The sequence below is a fragment of the Arachis stenosperma genome, chromosome 7 (assembly GCF_014773155.1).
Source record: "Arachis stenosperma cultivar V10309 chromosome 7, arast.V10309.gnm1.PFL2, whole genome shotgun sequence".
NCBI lineage: Eukaryota > Viridiplantae > Streptophyta > Magnoliopsida > Fabales > Fabaceae > Arachis > Arachis stenosperma.
In genome coordinates, this window is record NC_080383.1 from 19,857,998 (window position 1) to 19,880,736 (window position 22,739).

The window sequence follows — 22,739 nt, forward strand, 5'->3', positions numbered from 1 at the left end:
ACCAAACTTAGAGTTTGACTGTGGAGGATCTATTTGACTCTGTTTTGAGAGAAGCTCTTCATGCTTCCACTCCATGGTTACAGAAGGAGAACTTTGAGTCTTATAGTTTGCATTGTCTGTAAGCCACGGAGCTTCCTGAATAGCAAATAATTGCTCATCCGGAAAGGCTTCAGAGATCTCAGTAGGAGGGAGAGATGCTCCTGCTACTGGTTCTATCCGGGACAGGTGATCAGCTACTTGATTCTCTGTCCCTTTTCTGTCTCTTATTTCTATATCAAACTCCTGCAGAAGCAACACCCATCTTATGAGCCTGGGTTTTGAATCCTGCTTGGTGAGTAGATATTTAAGAGCAGCATGGTCAGTGTACACAATCACTTTTGATCCTACTAAATAAGATCTGAACTTGTCAAGGGCATAAACCACTGCAAGTAACTCCTTTTCTGTGGTTGTGTAGTTCTTCTGTGCATCATTTAGAATACGGCTGCCGTAATAAATGACGTGCAGAAGCTTACCATGCCTTTGTCCCAAAACTGCACCAATGGCATGGTCACTAGCATCACACATTAGTTCAAATGGTAATGTCCAGTTTGGTGCAGAGATGACTGGTGCTGTGACCAGCTTAGCTTTCAGAGTCTCAAACGCCTGCAGACACTCATTATCAAAGATAAATGGAGTGTCAGCAGCTAGCAGATTACTCAGAGGTTTGGCAATTTTTGAAAAATCCTTTATAAACCTTATGTAGAATCCTGCATGCCCCAGAAAGCTTCTGATTGCCTTAACATTGGCAGGTGGTGGTAATTTTTCAATTACCTCCACCTTAGCTTGATCCACCTCTATTCCTTTGTTCGAAATTTTATGCCCAAGGACAATTCCTTCAGTCACCATGAAGTGACATTTTTCCCAGTTTAAAACTAGGTTGGTCTCTTGGCATCTTTTCAGAACAAGTGCTAGATGGTTAAGGCAGGAGCTGAATGAGTCTCCAAATACTGAAAAGTCATCCATGAAGACTTCCAGAAATTTCTCTACCATATCTGAGAAGATAGAGAGCATGCACCTTTGAAAGGTTGCAGGTGCATTGCACAGACCAAAAGGCATCCTTCTGTAGGCAAATACTCCAGAAGGACATGTAAATGCTGTTTTCTCTTGGTCCTGAGGATCTACTGCAATTTGGTTGTAACCTGAGTAGCCGTCCAAAAAGTAGTAGTACTCATGACCTGCCAGTCTCTCTAGCCTCTGGTCTATGAATGGTAAAGGAAAATGATCCTTTCTGGTGACTGTATTGAGCCTTCTGTAATCAATACACATGCGCCACCCTGTAACTGTTCTTGTAGGAACCAGTTCATTCTTTTCATTATGAACTACTGTCATGCCTCCCTTCTTAGGGACAACGTGGACAGGGCTCACCCAGGGGCTATCAGAAATAGGATAAATAATCCCAGCCTCTAGTAACTTAGTGACCTCTTTCTGCACCACCTCCTTCATGGCTGGATTTAGCCGCCTTTGTGGTTGAACCACTGGCTTAGCATCATCCTCCAATGGGATCTTGTGCATGCATCTTGCTGGGCTAATGCCCTTAAGATCACTTATGGACCACCCAAGAGCTGTCTTGTGTGTCCTTAGCACTTGAATTAGTGCTTCCTCTTCCTGTGGATTTAAAGCAGAGCTTATGATCACTGGAAAAGTGTCACCTTCTCCCAGAAATGCATATTTCAGGGATGGTGGTAGTGGCTTGAGCTCCGGTTTAGGAGGCTTATCTTCTTCTTGAGGAATTTTCAGAATTTCTTTTATTTCCTTTAGTTCCTCCAGATCAGGCTGAACATCTTTAAAGATGTCCTCTAGCTCTGATTCAAGACTTTCAGTCATATTGACCTCCTCCACCAAAGAGTCAATAATATCAGTGCTCATGCAGTCATTTGATGTGTCTGGATGCTGCATAGCTTTGACAACATTCAACTTGAACTCATCCTCATTGACTCTCAGGGTTATTTCCCCTTTTTGTACATCAATGAGAGTTCGTCCAGTTGCTAGGAAAGGTCTTCCTAGAATGAGAGTTGCACTCTTGTGCTCCTCCATTTCCAGCACTACAAAGTCAGTTAGAAAGACAAATGGTCCAACCTTGATAATCATGTCCTCAATTATGCCTGATGGACATTTAATGGAGCCATCAGCAAGTTGGAGGCATATCCGGGTTGGTTTGACTTCTTCAGTCAACCCAAGCTTTCTGATAATGGATGCAGGTATTAGGTTGATGCTTGCTCTAAGATCACATAGGGCTGTCTTGGTGCAGGCACCTTCTAATGTGCATGGTATCATAAAGCTCCCTGGATCTTGAAGCTTTTCTGGTAAGCTTTTCAGAATGACTGCACTGCATTCTTCAGTGAGAAACACTTTTTCAGTTTCTCTCCAATCCTTCTTACGACTTAAGATCTCTTTCATGAACTTAGCATAAGAAGGTATTTGCTCAAGTGCCTCTGTAAACGGAATCTTTATTTCAAGAGTCCTTAGATAGTCTACAAAGCGGGCAAATTGCTTATCCTGTTCCGCTTGGCGGAGTTTCTGAGGATAAGGCATCTTGGCTTTATATTCTTCAATCTTAGTTGCTGCAGGTTTATTTCCTACAGAAGTGGTTGAAGAAGCCTGCTTAAGGGGGTTGTTATCAGCACTTGCAAGTGTCTGACCCCTTTGTGGCGTTTGAACGCCAGACTTGGCTACCCATTGGGCGTTAAACGCCAACTTTTCCCCCTTTTCTGGCGTTTGAACGCCAGAACTGGGCAGGGAATGGGCGTTTAACGCCAGCTTTCCCCCCTTTTCTGGCGTTTGAACGCCAATAGTATTCCTCTCTGGGCTCTTACTGTCCTCAGAGGGATTTTGGATAGTGGTTTGGCTATCCTCTGTCAATTGTTCCTTCATTGACTTTTTGCTACTTTGAGCAGTGTTATTCAATGTCTTCCCACTCCTCAGTTGAACTGCTTGGCATTCTTCTGTTATCTGTTTAGATAGCTGCTGTTTTGTCTGATTCAACTGTGATTCTATGTTCTTGTTAGCAATTTTAGTTTCTTGGAGCATCTCTTTAAATTCTGCTAACTGTTTTGTCATCAGGTGTAGTTGCTAATTAAGCTCAACCATCTGTTCTTGAGGATTAGGATCAGTGACTACTGTCATAACTTCTTCTTTTGTAGAGAACTCATTGCTAGAGTACAAATGTTGATTTCTAGCAACAGTATCTATAAGCTCTTGAGCCTCTTCAATTGTCTTCCTCATGTGTATAGATCCACCAGCTGAGTGGTCTAAAGACATCTGAGCTTTTTCTGTAAGCCCATAGTAGAAGATGTCTAACTGCACCCACTCTGAAAATATTTCAGAGGGGCATTTTCTTAGCATACCTCTGTACCTCTCCCAGGCATTATAAAGGGATTCATTATCCTCTTGTTTAAAGCCTTAGATGTCCAGCCTTAGCTGTGTCATCCTTCTTGGAGGGTAGAAGTGATTCAGGAATTTGTCTGATAACTGTTTCCATGTCTTTATGCTTGCTGTAGGTTGGTTATTCAACCACCTCTTAGCTTGATCTTTTACAGCAAATGGAAACAGTAATAGTCTGTAGACATCCTGATCCACCTCTTTATCACGTACTGTGTCAGCAATTTGTAAGAACTGTGCCAGAAACTCAGTAGGTTCTTCCTGTGAAAGACCGAAATACTGGCAATTTTGCTGCACTATGATAATGAGTTGAGGATTTAGCTCAAAGCTGCTTGCTTTGATGGGAGGTGTACATATGCTACTCCCATATGCAGCTGTAATGGGGTTAGCATATGACCCCAGAGTCCTTCTGGACTGCTCAATTCCACTTAGGTCCATGATGGAGAGAGGGAAATGATATGGATTGCAAGTAGATTATTATTTTTTTTTAAAGTGACCGAAAAAATATAAAATAAAATAAATAGAGAATAAAATAAAATTTTGAAAATTAACAGAAAATAAGATCAAAACAAAATTGAAAACTGAATCAATTAGTTAATTAAAAAGATTTTGGAATTAGCAATTAAAAATATACGATTGCAAATAAAAATGATTGAAAAGATATGATTTTGAAAATCTTTGACTAATTTAATGCAAAATTTCGAAAATTATGAGTGAAACAAGGAAAGGATATTTTTTTATTTTTAAATTTTAATGAGGAAAGAGAAAAACAACAGAACGACACTAAACTTAGAAATTTTAGATCAAAACAAAGAGAACAAACAAGAAAACTTTGAATGTCAAGATGAACACCAAGAACACTTTGAAGATCAAGATGAACACCAAGAACAAATTTTTGAAAAATTTTTAAGTGAATAAAAGCACAAAAGACACCAAACTTAAAATATAAAACTAAACTCAAATAAAAGACTCTAAACCAACAAAAATAAAACAGTCCTAATCTAAGCAACAAGATAAGCCGTCAGTTGTCCAAACTCGAACAATCCCCAGCAACGGCGCCAAAAACTTGGTGCACGAAATTGCAATCACACTTTTGCAATCCCGCACAACTAACCAGCAAGTGCACTGGGTCGTCCAAGTAATACCTTACGTGAGTAAGGGTCGATCCCACAGAGATTGTCGGCTTGAAGCAAGCTATGGTTATCTTGTAAATCTTAGTCAGGATATCAAAGATTATCAGGGTTGATTGTGAAAAGTAAAAGAACATGAAATAAGTACTTGTTTTGCAGTAATGGGGAACAGGTTGAGGTTTTGGAGATGCTCCATCTTCTGAATCTCTGCTTTCCTACTGCCTTCTTCATCAAACACGCAAGGCTCCTTCCATGGCAAGCTGTATGTAGGGTTTCACCGTTGTCAATGGCTACCTCCCATCCTCTCAGTGGAAATGTTCAACGCACCCTGTCACGGCACGGCTATCCATCTGTCGGTTCTCAATCAGGCCGGAATAGAATCCAATGATTCTTTTGCGTCTGTCACTAACGCCCCGCCTTCAGGAGTTTGAAGCTCGTCACAGTCATTCAATCATTGAATCCTACTCAGAATACCACAGACAAGGTTTAGACCTTCCGGATTCTCTTGAATGCCGCCATCAATTCTAGCTTATACCACGAAGATTCTGATTAAAGAATCCAAGAGATATCTACTCAATCTAAAGTAGAACGGAGGTGGTTGTCAGGCACACGTTCATAGTTGAGAATATGATGAGTGTCACGGGTCATCATATTCATCCGGGTTAAGAACAAGTGATATCTTAGAACGGAAGCAAGCATGATTGAATAAGAAACAGTAGTAATTGCATTAATCCATCAAGACACAGCAGAGCTCCTCACCCCCAACCATGGGGTTTAGAGACTCATGCTGTAAGAAGTACACAAAGAAACGTGTAAAGTGTCATGAGGTACAGATACAATGTCAAAAGATCCTATTAATAGTGAACTAGTAACCTAAGGTTTACAGAAATGAGTAAATGACAGAAAAATCCACTTCTGGGCCCACTTGGTGTGTGCTTGGGCTGAGCATTGAAGCATTTTCGTATAGAGGCTCTTTCTGGAGTTAAACGCCAGCTTTTATGCCAGTTTGGGCGTTTAACTCCAATTCCTATGCCAGTTCCAGCGTTAAACGCTGGGATTTCTGAAGCTGATTTGCAACGCCGGTTTAGGCCATCAAATCTCGGACAAAGTATGGACTATTATACATTGCTGGAAAGCCCAGGATGTCTACTTTCCAACGCCGTTGAGAGCGCGCCAATTGGGCTTCTGTAGCTCCAGAAAATCCACTTCGAGTGCAGGGGGTCAGAATCCAACAGCATCTGCAGTCCTTTTCAGCCTCTGAATCAGATTTTTGCTCAGATCCCTCAATTTCAGCCAGAAAATACCTGAAATCACAGAAAAACACACAAACCCATAGTAAAGTCCAGAAAAGTGAATTTTAACTAAAAACTAATAAAAATATACTAAAAACTAACTAAATCATACTAAAAACATACTAAAAACAATGCCAAAAAGCGTATAAATTATCCGCTCATCAGGGGGTTCGTCGGGGATTGGGTTAGTAGGTTCGGGTCTTTTTTTCCTGGCGTCAAAGCGACATCATTTCTGGGGCAACGGATCACAAAACCAGGACTTGAAAAAACCTGTCCGGTTCGCCGGTTAACCTCCAGTTCGGCCGATTTTTTAACTGAATTTTTACAGGATGGTTTTGGGGGTAAACCTAACTGCCCAGATGATCGGTTAATTCGATCAAACCGGTCGGTTTGGTCTAGTTTTTAGAATTTTGGTATCTACATCAAAACTACTTTGGTGTTAACTCCTTAACCAATGAATTTCAGATCTAAATTAAAAAACCTTTTTGTAACTCTTTGCATACCACTAAATTCTTCTCTAAGAATTAGACTTACATATATTTGTGTATGTAAAGGTAAATAAATAAAACTTGTAAATATCATTTACACACACACGACATTTGTTATTAATTTTAAATTTGAATCTTTTTTAATTTTAATTTTATTTTATTTCAAATTAAAATCTTATGGATCATAATCACAATTCAGTTTGAAATAGAATAACTAATTATTCTTGATTCTCATTTAATATTCTCAATTATCGTATTATTATTATATTCTAAGCAAGGTTGCGAGAACCGAACCGATCAATGAACTGATAGAGTGACTGGTTTAATAATTCAGAGGTTCAATCGAAATTCAATCGAACTTCAACCGGTTTAATTAAATATATCATAAAATTATTAAAAATTCACAAATAACTTTAAATATCAATCTTTATAACTAACAAAAATCAAAATACACTTAATTTACAAAGACATAATATTTTACCACCAACAATTATTCTAGTTTCGTAAAATTCCTTAAACAAAAAAATAATAATGAAATCAGAAAAATCAGCCACAATAATTAACAACTAAATAGACATAAAATCAGCATAAACAAAAAATTTCAGCATAAACACAATGCAGTGAAGCAATAAGAATCATACCATAAACATCTCAAAATCAGAAAAATTCCAGCACAATGTAGTGAAGCATGCACCATAGCACCGTCAACAATTCAGAATCAGAAAATCAGCAACCAGAATCAACAACCCAAAATAAAAAAAATTAGCATAAACAACTCAAAATCAGAATCATACCATAAATAACCTAGAATCAGAAAAATTCTAGCATAAACAATGTAGTGAAGCACTGTAACATATCATCAACAACAACTCAGAGTAAGGGAAGGAAAGTGATGGCGATGGAGGAATGGGAACAGCCGGTGACGGAGAAACCGAAGTGAGCTCGGACAGAGACCGAGAGAGAGCTCAAAGAGGGATGTTGAGTTTGGACAAAGACAGAGAGAGAAAGAGAGATTAAAGAGACGATGATTGAGGAATGATGAGAGGAGAGGAGATGAGATGAGACCTTCCTATGGAGGCGACGAGAGGAGGAACGATGAGAAGAGGGCCGAACAACCGAACAGAGCTTCCACAGGTGAAGTGGCACCCACAGTCTGTCCCCGAGGAGAATAGTTTAGCAATCACTTTGAAGAGGGATACATTGGCGGCTGGGGGCTGAGGTTTGGAGATTAGGGTTCTTCAATCTTCTCTTCTTCAGAGTAAGTTCAGAATTCAGAGAGAAAAGAGAAAGGGAGTGTGGGATTGCCTGATGGGTATTGGCCATTGGGCTTCTTTTGTTTTTTTCCCATTTAAAACTCAAAACGGTGCCATTTTTGGAGGGTTACCACCAAACTAGTAACTCTAAGAAAACATGGCCAGTTCTGGCAGTTTACCGGTTAATCGACGGTTCTTAAGGTCAATCGAACCGGCTGGATGACAGGTTTCTGGTTAACCTAGTTGAACCGATCAATCCGATTTAGTTTTCAATGATTCTCAATGCTACCAAAGGATGTAATAATATTATATTTGAATTAATATAATTATTTATTTGATCAAATCAAAATAATAATTAAATAATTATTTAGTAAATATTAGAACACTCGTTAATGCGTGACCCCATAGGTTTAATATTAAGCAGGTAGTAAATTAGTCATACTAAATTTACTAGTCAATGTTAGTTTATAGCAATCCTCCTCAACGACCTGATAGTATGAAATAATATAATTTTTACTAAGAATTCGAGAAGAATAAAGTATAATTCCTTCTATTTTTTCAGCTTTATGTTAACCCTTATCTTAGGTAGTGTTTTCTAGAGATTAGAACTAGAACTAGGGGACTGAAACTCAGTATTTATGTTTGGTAGTCAGAGACTGAAACTAAAATTTTAGTACCTCCTGAAAGTGAGGACACAAGGGATTGAAATTTCTAGGAACGGGGACTGAAACTTTAACATTTTCTTTAATAACTAAGGGTATTTAGTAAATATTCTTTTTTTTCATCTCCATATTTATCTTGAACAAAATAAAATACTAAGATATAACTAAATTCTGTATACTTTATACCAAACATAATACAGAGACTTAATTTAGACTCAGTCTCTAGTTTCTGTCTCTCAATTTCAATCTCTCTTCCAAACAACAACCTTAGAGTATGGTTTAGTTGTCAAACTCTAATTTATTACTATTATTATAATAAACTGTTAATGGCCTAAAAACTCATTTTTTTCATTTATTCAATCTTTTTGGCAAAGTTTTATTTATCTTCATCATTATAACTATAGAGATCAAACTTTTTACCAAGAGTTAACGGATTTTTTATTGACTAATCACTAATTCTACAAATATTTAAATCATACTCAATATCCATTCAACTAGCACCTTAGGACATTAGATGTCCATAATCTAAGTATAATAATACATTCTTAATTACTATGATAGTTGTAGGTAAAAAAAACTCTAGTATCATATTCATTTTGAGAATAATTGACAAATTTGAAATAATTATAACACACACACTTTTATAAATAAGATATATTAATCTTTATTCAATGAAGATTATATATATATATATCTGAATTATTAATATTTTTTATAAAGATTATATATATATCTAAATTATTAATATTCTTTTTAATAATTCTATGATTAAAAATAATTTAAATTAATATAAATGATTTTTCTCTTAATTTGATAATTATTATCATAATAATAAAATTTTAAATTTAATCAAGGACGACTTTATTATATTAATTCTTTAATTGAATAATACATATAATAATAATGACAAATTATTTAATATATGATAAATTAAATTATGATCATACAACTTATTCTCAATAATTATATGTGTAAAAATACAGGTTTTTTAATGAAGGCTTTTATGTGTGACAAAGTGATGATGAATTCTTTATATATCTAAAAGAACATAATAATAATAATAATAATAATAATAATAATAATAATAATAATAATAATAATAAAACGATTGGTAATACATTAACATGTCCAGTCTTACATCCTACATTCCTACCGATAATCCTTTGACTATGAAATAAATAAATAAATAAAATATTTTATTATTATCATCATAAAATATTACTACAAAAATTCATTAAAATACTATCGAATTTATTGACAGATTTACTAAAAAATTTGTCAATAATGTATTTATTGTCAAAATTATTGTCAGAATAAATCTGATGGTATAATTTTAATTTTGCCAGTAATTATTTAGCAGTAAATTTTTTCGTCTGCCGTTAATTAATGTCAAAAAATTTTCGTTGATAATTTTTACCATCAGATTTTTTTTTGATAAATCTGACGGTAATATATTATAATTAATAATTAAATTAATAACTACCACCGGATTTGACCGATAATAAACTTAAATTTTAAGTTTTTTAAAAAATTTGTTTAAATATTCAATAATTTCTAAACTAATAAGTAAAAAATACAACACTAATTAACTCAGAAAATAAATAACTTAGATAATAATAAATTTAAAAAATTAACAACAATAAATAATAAGTCAATAATTAGCTCCGAAAATAAACAAATTAAGATTAACTCAGACAATTAACAACAATTAACTAATTAACTCAAAAAACAATTAACTTAAATAACACTAGAAAAAAAATCAAAATAATACTGTTGGAGAATTTACACTTGCAGATTCATTTCGATGAGCAACATCAAGTCGTATTAATCCTTAGCTTCTATGTCACTAATATTCTCACTTTAACTGATATCAAACTACATAATTATCACAGAATTTGAAATAAAATTATAAAAATAGAATTAAAAATTAGAATAATAAAAACAAAATTTGAAACACAAAATTATCAAAGCAAAATTCAAAATTATAATCATAAACAAAATTTTAAACACAGAATCATCAAAACAGAACAAAAAAAATCTAAATCAAAACAGAATTAAAAAATTATAAATCAAAATAGAATTAAAAAAATTCTAAATCAAAATAGAATTATTGAAACAAAATCATAAAAATATAATTAAAATCATAATAATAAACACAAAATTTGAAATACAAAATCATCAAAATAGAATTCAAAATCAGAATCATAAATAAAATTTCAAACACAGAAACATCAAAACAGAATTAAAAAAAAGCCTAAATCAAAATAGATTAACACAAAACCTAAACCAAAATAGAATTAAAAAAGATCCTAATTCAAATATCATCTGGTGTGTGTTGCTATTGTGCGTAAAGAATGACAACAATTGTTGATGCGTGGAGGACGACGAAGAGAGAAGCGTTTCGAGGATGGGGAAGGGAGAAGAAAGGGTCGCGCCACTACGGAATACGAGTCAGGGTGCTGTGGGGCGGCGTCGACGACAAAAAAGTGGGAGGAACTTCGTCGCTGTGAGAGGCTGAGAGAGTAAGAGGAGATTCAGCACTGGGAGAGTGGGAGTGGGGGTGTTTCAATGCTGTGAAGAGTGAGACTGAAGAGGAGATCCTTTAGAGGTTGTTAGTGGCTTCGACGCTGATAGAGGGGGTTGTCAGAGATGGTTTTGAGGAGAGAGATGCAGAGAGAGAAAGAGGTTTAGAGAGAGAGTGTGTGAGGGCGTGCGATTCCAATTTAGGACAAAATTACTTTCGAATTTACTGACGGATAAATTCGACAGTAATACATTGCTCGTGACCAAAATGCAGCATTCTATTAGTTAAGCTTTACCACCGGTAATTCCAACGGTAATGATCACCGATTGATCTTTTTTCCTTCTAAATATTACCAAATTTACCACATAAAAATGTAATCCGATGAGAATTTTTTTATCCGACAAATTTATTGTCAAATTCGTCGCTAGTAAACCCGACACTAATGTTTGATGCTAATATCTGATGCTAAATCTGATAATAAATTCGACAAGTATTCAGTAATTTTTTTGTAGTGTATCATTTAAAACCGAAAAGGTTCAATATTTAGGAAAATAACTATATTATTTGTACACAAAAACTTAATTATTATTTATTAAATTAATTATTTGTATAAGATATATATTAAAATACAAAATATATTAAACATATATAAAATAATACATATATAGCTATATAAGTATATGACGATTGATTTTTCAAATACAAATAATATTTTCATTGTGAAAATAGTTTATTGAAAATTCAAGATTGGGTTGATGTCTTGATGAGGAAGGTTTTTTTTTAAGTCTTCTTGATTAGGGCAAGTATTATGAATTGTGTACAATCCGTAGTTGCATGCACTCCCACGCAACCGCCTATGTAACTACTGGTTATAGTATGTAACTATGTACTATATATGTAGGTGATTAGAGAAGAAAAAGGAGATAAAGGCAAGAATATAATACAAAAATGATAATGACATTCTTGTTTTTGATAACTTCATTTTTTATATAATTTTTTTAATTATATTTTGTATAAATTTATAAAAAAGAATAATATTATTAAAATAGAAATAACATTATCATCTCCTATATAATAAGGTGCAAAATGAAAACCTAAATCCATAGTATGAAAGATTAAAGGAGGAGAAATATTTTTTTTTTCATGTTAATAGATATAGACACTTATTACTCATGATATAAGATTATTATACTAAGGAGAAATGTCTATTCTCATACTAAATGAAATTGTGTAAAGAACTGAGAATGAAAATGAACGATAAATTATGTGGATCTCATCATTTTTTTAAATAAAATATAATTTACTATCAAATATGATAACATACACCAGTGGCTCTTAGTGGGAAGGGGGCGATGACTCCTCCCAAATCTCTAATTTTTCAGTTTAATTTTTTTTAATTTTTAATTTTTTCTTCTTCTTAATTTATATTTTTTATATTTGTCCCTCCCAAAAAAAATTTCTACTAGCTAAAAAACATAAGCAATATTTGATAAGCCTCTCTTCAGTTCATTGATAAGTTCATATTTAGTTCGTATTTTGTTCCTAACCTTTTTGAAAATGGAGGAACTGAAGCGCTATATATAGGAAATAGATTTTCAATGTTTATTTCAAATTTTTATTTAATTTAGTAAAGTGCCATCTCACATTATGATATCATATATTCTTTGAGAGAAAATCTTCTATAATGTAATATAAATTACATTTTACAAAATCAATTATATGAGAAAAATTGAAAAAAAGTCGTTCCCATACATATGCTGGAGACCAATTATAATTCCTAATTAAGATTTTGACATTTAAAACCATGGTCCTTTCTAATATCATTTTAAAATGGACCCAAATAGGCATAATTTTTTATTTGAGATAGAAAATTTTGGCTCATAATAAGTATCTTTCTTCCAAAATAAAATTTTTTATGTTCTGTATTTTATATTATTAAGGAAGGATTAAGACATATCTAAAAGAATGTAAGTGGTTTTTTTATATTAAAAAAAATAAAGTATTAAATTGGTCTCCTATATTTAGATTTAATTCTATTTTGGTTTCTAAAATTTAAAGTGTCTTATTTGAATCCAAAAAAAAATTATTTAGTTTCAATTTAGTCCTGCGGCTGTCGTGAAGTTAATATTAAATAATTAATGTCATTGTTCCACTAAACCTTATTGTCCTTCCCTAAAAAGAGGTACAAACTCGAGAGACACATGATCAGCAGCGGATGCATCACCACGAGTTATTGGCCTTGATTCAAGTATATGGAGAACATCGTCGAGAACTCACTTTCCGTGGGGAAGTTCACCGTGGCGATGAAGACAAGGCCATCGTCACCTCTACCGCAGGGAGCTTTTTTCGGCAACCAAAGAATTTGGTTATATAAAATTTTCATATTTTAAAATTGAGTTTCATTAATTATTTAATATGAACTTCATGACAGGACTATATTAAAGTTAAATAATTTTTTTTATTCAAATAGAATATTTTAAAATTTAAAGACCAAAACAAAATTAAATCCAAACGTAGGTGACTAATTTAGTATTTAACAAAAAAAAAATTAACACTATATTTGGATGACAATAAAAAATCAGAAAAGAGAAAATAAGAAAATAATATGAGCAAAAATCAAAGGAAAAAATATATGTAGTTGAAAAGAAAATAAAAAAGAGGAGGCTAAAATAGTATAAAATTAAAAAATATGTATTATATAAAATACAAGTAAGAGTAATATTTTAAACTAATTTTTAAAAATTTTTTAGTTAGATCTTTTAGACTTCAATAAATTATAATTACCAAATAAATTTGTAAATTTTTATTTTGTTAAATAAATTAATTCTTACATTAGATTGTTTGTCTATATAAATAAATTAATACAAAAATTTTAAAAATTGTTTTACTTTTTATTGAATAATAATAATAATACTAATTATCTAATAAAAAAAATTAAAAATTAATTTAATAATTAAAATTTATTAAAAATTAAAATATTCGACTAAAAATATTTTAAAAATTAATTTGGAATATTATTGTACAAGTTTTTATTCCAAACTTAGGGAGTAAAGTTAATGTGGGCCTGATGAGATGTGGTTTTTCATTTTCATTTTCTTAATTTTTTTCATCCTTTTTCTTTCTTTCTATTTTCCTTTAAACCAAACAAATACATAAGTGAATAATGAGTTTTTTCTTTTGGGGGGTGGTGGTGAAAATGAAATAGTGAATCTGCAATATATAAAAGAGTAGAAAAAAACAATAATAAAAAATAAAAAGAAGGTATGCATATCCATCAATGACAATCTATTTGCTTTTAACTTTTTCTTGCTACTTATTACGCCTCACACAATCAATCAGCACGCGCTCTCTCCGTCCCTCTCTTATTTCCTACACATATTTTTATTTCCATTAAAATACAACGATATTATTTCTGGTAATTCTATATTTATTTATTTTTTCTCACCTTCATAATACTCCATACTCTGACAACGACCACTGAAGGATGGTGGCACATGCCTGCTGTCACATCAGACATAAACCAACGGCTACGATTAACTTGTACGGAAGATCCAACGATCTTCATCTGTTCACTGAGGTTTCTCTCTCCTCACTTTCTCTCTCCTCTGCACCCATGTCCAGCTTGGTCGGGACCCCCTTATATATGGCAAAGACCCTCCTTTTACTTTCTCTCTCTCTCTTCTTTCTCTCTCTCACTCTCACTCTCACTCTCACTCGTCACTGTTCAATTTTTCAAACCCAAAAATAATAAAAATAATAAAAATAATAAAAAATCTCTTCTTCAGTATTGTGGGGTGTGTGTCTCAGTGATAGATAAACCACAAAAGAGGGACTTTACTTCATTCAACACACTTTCATTCACTTGCTGTTTTTTGCCGCTGCTACTTGCTATTCTTGCAACCCTTTCATTCATTTCATTCATATATTCCTGCTTTATTATCTTTCTTCCTTTTTTTTTTTTTTTTTGCTTTTTTGTTCTTTTACTATTTCTGTTCCTTTCATGGAGATCTTGAACAACATGTTACCAACCTTTTTGATGCAGTTGGTGGTGGTGCAGCTTGGTTAATTCTCAATTGTGTTCAACTCATAGGTCATCATGTTCCATGCCTTTGTTTGATTGAAATGTTTTGTTGCAAAGACTAATATAATAGCCCCCTTTTGCAGGGAAGGGTTGAATTGATTCTCTTCTAGGTAGTTGTTGGTTCTGGCTTCCTTTTTTTAGTTGTATAAGTACTATGGTGAATTGGTGATGGTGTTGTGTTTTATGGATCCCATTGCTGAGTGATGTGTGTTTTTTGTGGGGATGGGGTGCATTGGCAAGTGGGAGGAATGTAAAGGGTTTGCGAGAATTTGAGGGTGGTGATGGTGGAAATGAGTTAGGGTTCCATGTGTGTTTATGTGATTGCTGAACACTTTGTCTTCAAAAGGAGGGAAAAGGGTAAAGCTTGATATGAAGCTTTCAACATCAGGGTTGCCTCAGCAGGGACAACATGAAGGTATCTATTCATTGCATTTCTCTTTCTCTCTCTCTTTTGCATAGTGGAAAAAAAAAATTGAAATTTTAGCATCCAAATATTATGAGTCTCTTTCAATGCCCCTTTTGTGTTTGTTTCAATGCCACTGTGAGTGTTTCCCTTTTTCTCTCTTTTTTTTTGTTATAACTTGATTGATAGGAGGGGAGAAGAAGTGCTTGAATTCTGAGCTATGGCATGCATGTGCGGGTCCATTGGTGTCCCTACCAACTGCAGGGACTCGTGTGGTTTACTTCCCTCAGGGTCATAGTGAGCAGGTGCTTTATACTTCATTGATTGTTTCGGTATCGTGCATTTTTCCTTCTTCGGAAGGTACATTAACTTTGTTGTGGTTGATTATGCATATGAATCAACATTGAACTGAACATGTTCTGAACAATGATTCTAGGTTGCTGCCACAACTAACCGAGAAGTTGATGGCCACATACCAAATTACCCGAGCTTGCCTCCCCAGTTGATTTGCCAACTTCACAATGTTACGATGCATGTCGGTATTATATCTTTAGTAATGATAGTTGAGTTGCCTTTGCCTCATTAGAGTAAACTCAGTCAACTAGGATATGCATTAATTTTCCAGGCAGATGTTGAAACAGATGAAGTTTATGCCCAAATGACACTGCAGCCGTTGACTCCGGTATTTTTTCCGTCTTTGACAGCTTATTTTGTTTGTAACGAGGCTGTTTTATATTTCTAGAGTTGAAGTTTTTGCTTTTGGTTATACATTGCATGTAGCAAGAGCAGAAGGATACCTTTCTTCCCATGGAATTGGGAGTTCCAAGTAAGCAGCCCTCAAATTATTTTTGCAAGACCTTAACGGCTAGTGACACCAGCACACATGGAGGGTTTTCCGTTCCTCGTCGTGCAGCTGAGAAAGTTTTCCCTCCGCTGGTAGTATCCATTGTATTTCCTTTGTGTTTTACTCTGGTAGAATATAGATGCATTTCTCTTCTGTTTGGGTTGTACAGGATTTCTCGCAGCAACCGCCTGCTCAAGAATTAATTGCTAGGGATCTCCATGATGTTGAGTGGAAATTTCGTCATATTTTTAGAGGTAAGAGTCTGTGTTATTTTGTTATTTTATCACATGAATTTCTTTATGTCAAAGAGGATCATAGCAATAGTTCTTGTTCCTTTGACTGCAATGGCTTGCTATTTTATACTTCTACCATTTTCATTTGTGGATTTTCCCTGTTTCTGTATAACAATAAAGCTAGCATAGTAGCATGATTAAAAAATGGGTAAAGTATGTTTTTGTCCCTAATGTTTGTGCTTTTCTTAAAAAATATCCATAACGTTTAGTTTCATTCAATTTTGTCTCTAATGTTTTTTATTTGTGTCAAAATTACCCCTGAACATTATAACTCCATCTAAAACGTTAGAAACAAAATTGAAAACATCTAGGGATAGCTTTGACACAAATCGAAAACCTCAGGGATAAAATTCAATAAAGTAAAAACGTTATGGACAAAATTGTATGACGTTAACCGTTAGGGGTATTTTTGAAGAAAATCGCAAACATTAGAGATAAAAAGTATACTTTACCCTTAAAAAACTGAAATATCTGCTGAAAGCATAGATAGGAGGTTTTCAAGGTTAACTGAATCTTCTTGTATGCTAGTTTGTCATCCTGATTCACATGTTTCCTATTAAGTGATAGTTACATGATTTGCTTTAATGTCTTGCCTTTCTTAAAATGAAATAAAAAAATTTCTTTAATCTTATATAGGATAGGGCCTGTTTGTTCCCCAAAAGACATGCCAGCAAACCAATACATGCTTTTTTTAGCATGTATGAAATTTATGCTGTACTGGCTTGGCTGTATATTTGCATTGATTATCCCAGAATACACATTATGATTTTAATTTTAGAGTAGGGGAGGTAGAATCTTAATGCAACTAAGCACGTTAATGTCACTAGCTATGGTATATCTTAAATGATTTTAAGATATATATTGCTTATGATCATGTGAGCAATTTTTTCTGTACCATCATGAATTTTGTGGTTGTGTATGGAAAATGCATAAGCTTCAAACTTATAAATTAGCACATCAGTTGATCTTAGAATCTTGGTTGTTAAACTCTCATGTTAACTCTTAAAACTCTTATGAGTTTAGATTACTAAAACAAGTTAATAGTGACTATCCCTGTTTTATCAAATATAGATCTATTATGTGCAAATGATGTGGTGAATCAATTAGGTTTCTCTAGAATACTGAACACATCCTGTGAAGAACATAAATAATATCTAATTTAAGTGATCTGTGACCCAAGCTGAAATGTGTATTTCCGAGATTTTAACACTACGGTAAGAAATTACAGTCTCCTACTGATTGTCATCCAATAGGAAATCAAATTGTAGTATTGTACTATTAAGAAAGTCGATCTTCCCTTGTACACAAGGGGATTAAGTCCAAATTGTTATGATGTTTTCTGGAGTGTAAAAGGCTGTGTATGGATAGAGCTTAGCAATGTAATGATTTTGGTTTTCCCCTTCTCTCAAACCGGACATTGCTACATTATCTTAGTGTGGGACCAAAGGGATTTATTTACAATAAAGTAATGTAGCAAAACCAACTATTTACTTTGATAAATACATCCAAATATGCTGGATTGCTGGCACATCTGTAGATTCCCTCAATTTTATAGACATTCTTTTACCCCATTAAAATCGGACCTTTAGTAAACATGGCAGCCAGCTAAAGTACCTTTTAACAAAGAACATTGGCTTCTGAAAAGGTTGTTTCAAATATTTGGTCTCCGGTCTATGCTGGGTCTCTGCCATTGAAGTATACATTTGTTTTGTACCTCTTAACAGAAATTTCTTTCTACCAATCCTCTTTTGATATTTGATAGTACTTGATTTATTGTTTAAGCAAGCAGGCTTGTAGTAACTACATAAATTAGTAAAACAATTAAGGTGACATGTCTGTTGCTTGCATATCATTTCAGGGCAGCCAAAGAGGCACCTTCTTACTACCGGCTGGAGTGTATTTGTTAGTGCCAAAAGACTTGTGGCAGGAGATTCTGTGCTTTTCATATGGTGTTCACTTTTACCTTTTTGGCAACATAATTTTCCCTTGGATGCTACAGAGAGTTTGTTTGTTGTTTTTCTCTAATCTCTCTGCATTTTCATTATTAGGAACGAAAAGAATCAGCTTCTTTTAGGAATACGTCGTGCCAATAGACCACAAACTGTAATGCCTTCGTCAGTTCTATCCAGTGACAGTATGCATATTGGCCTTCTGGCAGCTGCTGCCCATGCTGCAGCAACTAATAGTTGTTTCACAGTGTTCTATAATCCAAGGTTGTGAATTTAGTATACGTTTCATCTTCTGAACCATCCTATTAGAAATTACAATGCTTATTTTGACAGTCTTATCATGCGCAGGGCTAGTCCATCCGAGTTTGTCATACCACTTTCAAAGTATATCAAAGCTGTATACCATACCCGTGTTTCTGTTGGTATGCGTTTCAGGATGCTTTTCGAGACTGAAGAATCAAGTGTCCGGAGGTACTTACAACAATCAAATATATTTATTTTATTTTATTTTATTCTTTTGCTAGGACAAATATAGTTGAATGTATGATACAGGAGTAACTTAAAGTGAATGCTATGCTCTGTTAGTTTGGTACTATGCATGAATATGCTTATAGATATTTTCATCATGGTATGTACAAAGAAAGTAAAATTTGGTGATTTCACCAAAAGGGTGGTAGAATTCACTTTTGCAGTGTGGCACCATTCTATTTTGCTTTTACTTAGGCTGTAGTCACATTTTTTTTTGCAGGTACATGGGTACAATAACTGGAATAAGTGACTTGGATCCAGTTCGATGGCCAAATTCTCATTGGCGATCTGTAAAGGTATATAAGACCACAATCTAATGCATAAAACTAGGCAGCATTTCATGCAATGTATTCTGTTATTGAATCGAAGTTAATGCATTTTGCAAATATAACGTTAAAGAATTATAAAGGTGCAGATGTTATATTTGGTTATGGTACTGCAGCTTTCTTCTTTTGCAGCCATTTGTTATTATTAAGAACATGTTTAACTAAATACAAGGTTAAATATCTCAGTCAGGAAAGATAAGGACACGATTCAATTGGCACAAAGCTTCAAATTTGTGACTTAAAAAGTTTCCTTCACTTCATCTGATGTTTAAATCTCCTAAGCTAGCAACTTCATGAGTAAGTTTTTCTTTGTTCTTTACCTTTGTAGGTTGGTTGGGATGAATCCACAGCAGGAGATAGGCAGCCACGCGTATCATTATGGGAAATTGAGCCTTTAACAACATTCCCAATGTATCCATCACTATTCCCACTCAGATTGAAACGTCCATGGCATCCAGGCACCTCATCTTTTCTTGGTACTAGTTTTATTTTGGTACTAAGTTTTTTAAAAGCGTCTTCCACCTAATTATGATGTACATTGTATAATGTGACATTAATGCCATGGATTAAAGAAGAGATATTGTTTCATATTAGAGAGCAGACAATTTGATAAGATTTTGTAATGTTTTTTTTTTTTATATTTACATATTCCCTTTTTTCTTGTTTCCTAAAACAAATATTTTCCAGATCCTCCGCAGCCCCACAATTTTTTTGTCCTTGTCGATGTATCTTCTAATGAAAAATAGTTAAAATTGAATGTTGAAAACTCCATTATGTGCCGTCAAATGATTTAGATGGAACTCAAATTAGGCCAATTAGATTTTCGATATTCTTCATGCAGAAGGGGAACTCTTTGTTCATATTTACTTAATTGCCCTAGAGTCTCCAATCATGCCAATATAAGAAGTGGATGTGGTTGGTTAAGTACACTTGTATGTCTCTCTTTTTAACAAAATATCGTGTTACAGATGGCAGAGATGATGCAACTAATGGGCTAATGTGGCTGAGAGGTGGAGCTGGCGACCAAGGTCTGAATTCCCTCAATTTTCAAACTGTCGGTATGCTTCCATGGATGCAGCAGAGGCTCGATCCGGCTTTGCTTGGAAATGATCACAATCAGCAATACCAAGCAATGTTGGCAGCTGGTTTGCAAAACATGGGGAGTGGAGAACTCTTGAGGCAACAAATGATGAATTTCCAACAGCCTTTCAATTATCTCCAACAACCAGGAAATGTCAACACTCCTATCCAGCTTCAACAGCAGCAAACAATTCAGCAATCAGTGACTTCTAATATCTTGCAGCAACAAGCCCCGGTATTGACAGAGAACTTGTCTCAGCAGCTCTTTCAGAAATCGAACAACCGAGAAGACCATGCGCAGCAGCAGCATCAGCATCAGCAGCACACTTATCAGGATGCACTTTTAGTTCAAGGTGACCAGCTCCACCAAAGGCAACACTCTAGCTTGCCTTCACCATCGTACTCGAAACCTGAGTTTGTAGATGGCAGCATGAAGTTTGAAGGATCAGGTTCGCCAGGACAGAACATGCTTGGTTCACTTTGTCCTGAAGGGAGCAGCAATCTCTTGAATCTATCTAGAGGTGGTCAGTCTATACCAACCGAACAGTTGCCCCAACAATCATGGCCCCCAAAGTATACACCTCTTCAGGTCAATGCTTTCAGCAACTCAATGTCACACGTGCAATATTCTGGAAAAGATATTGCAGTGGCATCACCACATCGTAATTCAGATGCTCAGAACCCGACTCTCTTTGGAGTCAATATCGATTCATCTGGTCTTCTACTCCCCACCACTGTCCCCCATTACACAACTTCATCTGCTGATACCGATGCTTCAACAATGCCGTTAGGGGATTCTGGATTCCAGGGCCCTCTATATGCTTGCATGCAAGATTCATCTGAGTTAATGCAAAGTGCGGGACAAGTTGACCCCCAAAACCAGACACCAACATTTGTCAAGGTTTGAGTCATATGCTATTGCTGTTAACTGCTGCTTTTCGAGTCATTTATAATATAGTTTTGTATTTCCACAGGTTTATAAATCAGGGTCAGTTGGGCGCTCACTTGACATCTCCCGGTTCAGCAGCTATCATGAACTGAGAGAAGAGTTGGCTCAGATGTTTGGAATTGAGGGGAAGTTAGAAGACCCTCTTAGATCAGGCTGGCAGCTTGTATTCGTCGACAGGGAGAATGATATTCTTCTCCTTGGGGACGATCCATGGGAGTAAGTACAACTTCATATTTACTGAATGAATTTGCCTTATTATATCCACAACCCTTCACCTTAGCAAAACATGCAATATTCTTTTTATTGTCTTTAAAAAGGTTTTGGTCCTTGTAAATATTGTAAATCTTGGTTATGTTTGCAATGAAATTTCCTTTTGGTTTCAATCCAAACATTTCAAAACAGAAAAAGAAAAAATTGGTTTTGACTCCTATAAGATTCCTGTTTTGATATCATATACATTAATACATTTTGAAAAATAATTTGATTTTGTCCACAAAAGGTTATGATAATTTGCTACTATGATAATATTATCCAAACCAAATTACCATAAATATTTTAGAGACAAACAAATATAGAATATTACTAGTATTGGGGATTAAGAACCATCAAAATTATGATTATGATAGGGGCTTAAACGAAATGTTTTTTAAAATATTTGAATCCAAGCCAATTTTAATAAGCGCCAAAACCAACACTGACAGTATTTTTAAACCTTATTTATTTCATTTTTGTTGACATTTTTTCCTTTTGGTATGTGGATTTTCTGCATATCCTCTTATAGATCATTTGTCAACAATGTTTGGTATATCAAAATACTTTCACCTGAGGATATTCAGAAGATGGGAGAACAAGCCGTAGAATCTCGTGACGGTGTTCCTGGCCTACCATCGATAGGCGAATACTGATATGTTGAAAACTGTATCCCTTCAATTCCCATGGTCATGACTTTAAGTATTACATGTTTGAGCACTACTTTTAGACCAGATCTTGCATATCCAGATATGTTCTGTATTATTTATCTATTCCACTTTTATCGTCCTTATTACTTGGAGAATTGGTAAGGTTTTAAGAATTATGATGAGAAACTTAGGATAAACTATTTTTGTTTAATCAAAAGAATCTTTAGGACAAACATTTGTTCTACTAGTTTGTAACTTGCGCACTGAAAGCTAGAAATGTAGTGTTATCAGTGTATTGTACTATTTGGTTCCACTCTTGCATGAGCTAATGTATTGTAGAAAGTAATGTAGACAATGCTGAAAAGTTATGTTTCATGTTTATTTGTGTGGCATTGCATCCCAGTTGAGTGTCTTACAGCTGGGTTTAGATTTTATAGTTGAATGGTCTTCAAAGGATCTCTATTTGCATTTTATTGAGTGCGGACTCCACTTTTATCTCAACCAATGGTATCCTATAAAAAATGGTGCATAAAACAAATCATTTTACTAAAGATTAGCTGTGCTATAGAGTAAAACACCAAATGTTCTCTAAAAATTTTAGTTGATAAAATTATTTTTGAA

At 34.4% G+C, this 22,739-nt stretch overlaps 1 protein-coding gene across 3 annotated transcripts; it reads left to right on the forward strand.

The window, feature by feature from the left end:
- Positions 1 to 14,573: 14,573 nt before the first annotated feature.
- On the forward strand, positions 14,574 to 22,668 carry LOC130941108 (auxin response factor 8-like). 3 transcript variants are annotated; one of them, XM_057869502.1, is made up of 16 exons: positions 14,746 to 14,856; positions 14,931 to 14,957; positions 15,088 to 15,262; positions 15,440 to 15,555; positions 15,687 to 15,785; positions 15,876 to 15,932; positions 16,031 to 16,186; positions 16,264 to 16,348; positions 18,246 to 18,336; positions 18,436 to 18,600; positions 18,685 to 18,807; positions 19,085 to 19,160; positions 19,519 to 19,666; positions 20,159 to 21,171; positions 21,245 to 21,435; positions 22,001 to 22,668. In XM_057869502.1, exons 3-16 carry the CDS (start codon positions 15,217 to 15,219, stop codon positions 22,122 to 22,124), a joined length of 2,490 nt encoding a protein of 829 aa, XP_057725485.1. In that variant the 5' UTR covers positions 14,746 to 14,856; positions 14,931 to 14,957; positions 15,088 to 15,216; the 3' UTR covers positions 22,125 to 22,668. The 3 variants fall into 3 exon arrangements, with proteins under 3 accessions (XP_057725483.1, XP_057725485.1, XP_057725484.1); XM_057869500.1 differs by having other exon boundaries at positions 14,574 to 14,856; positions 14,931 to 15,262; XM_057869501.1 differs by having other exon boundaries at positions 14,746 to 15,262.
- The last annotated feature ends 71 nt before the right edge of the window (positions 22,669 to 22,739 follow it).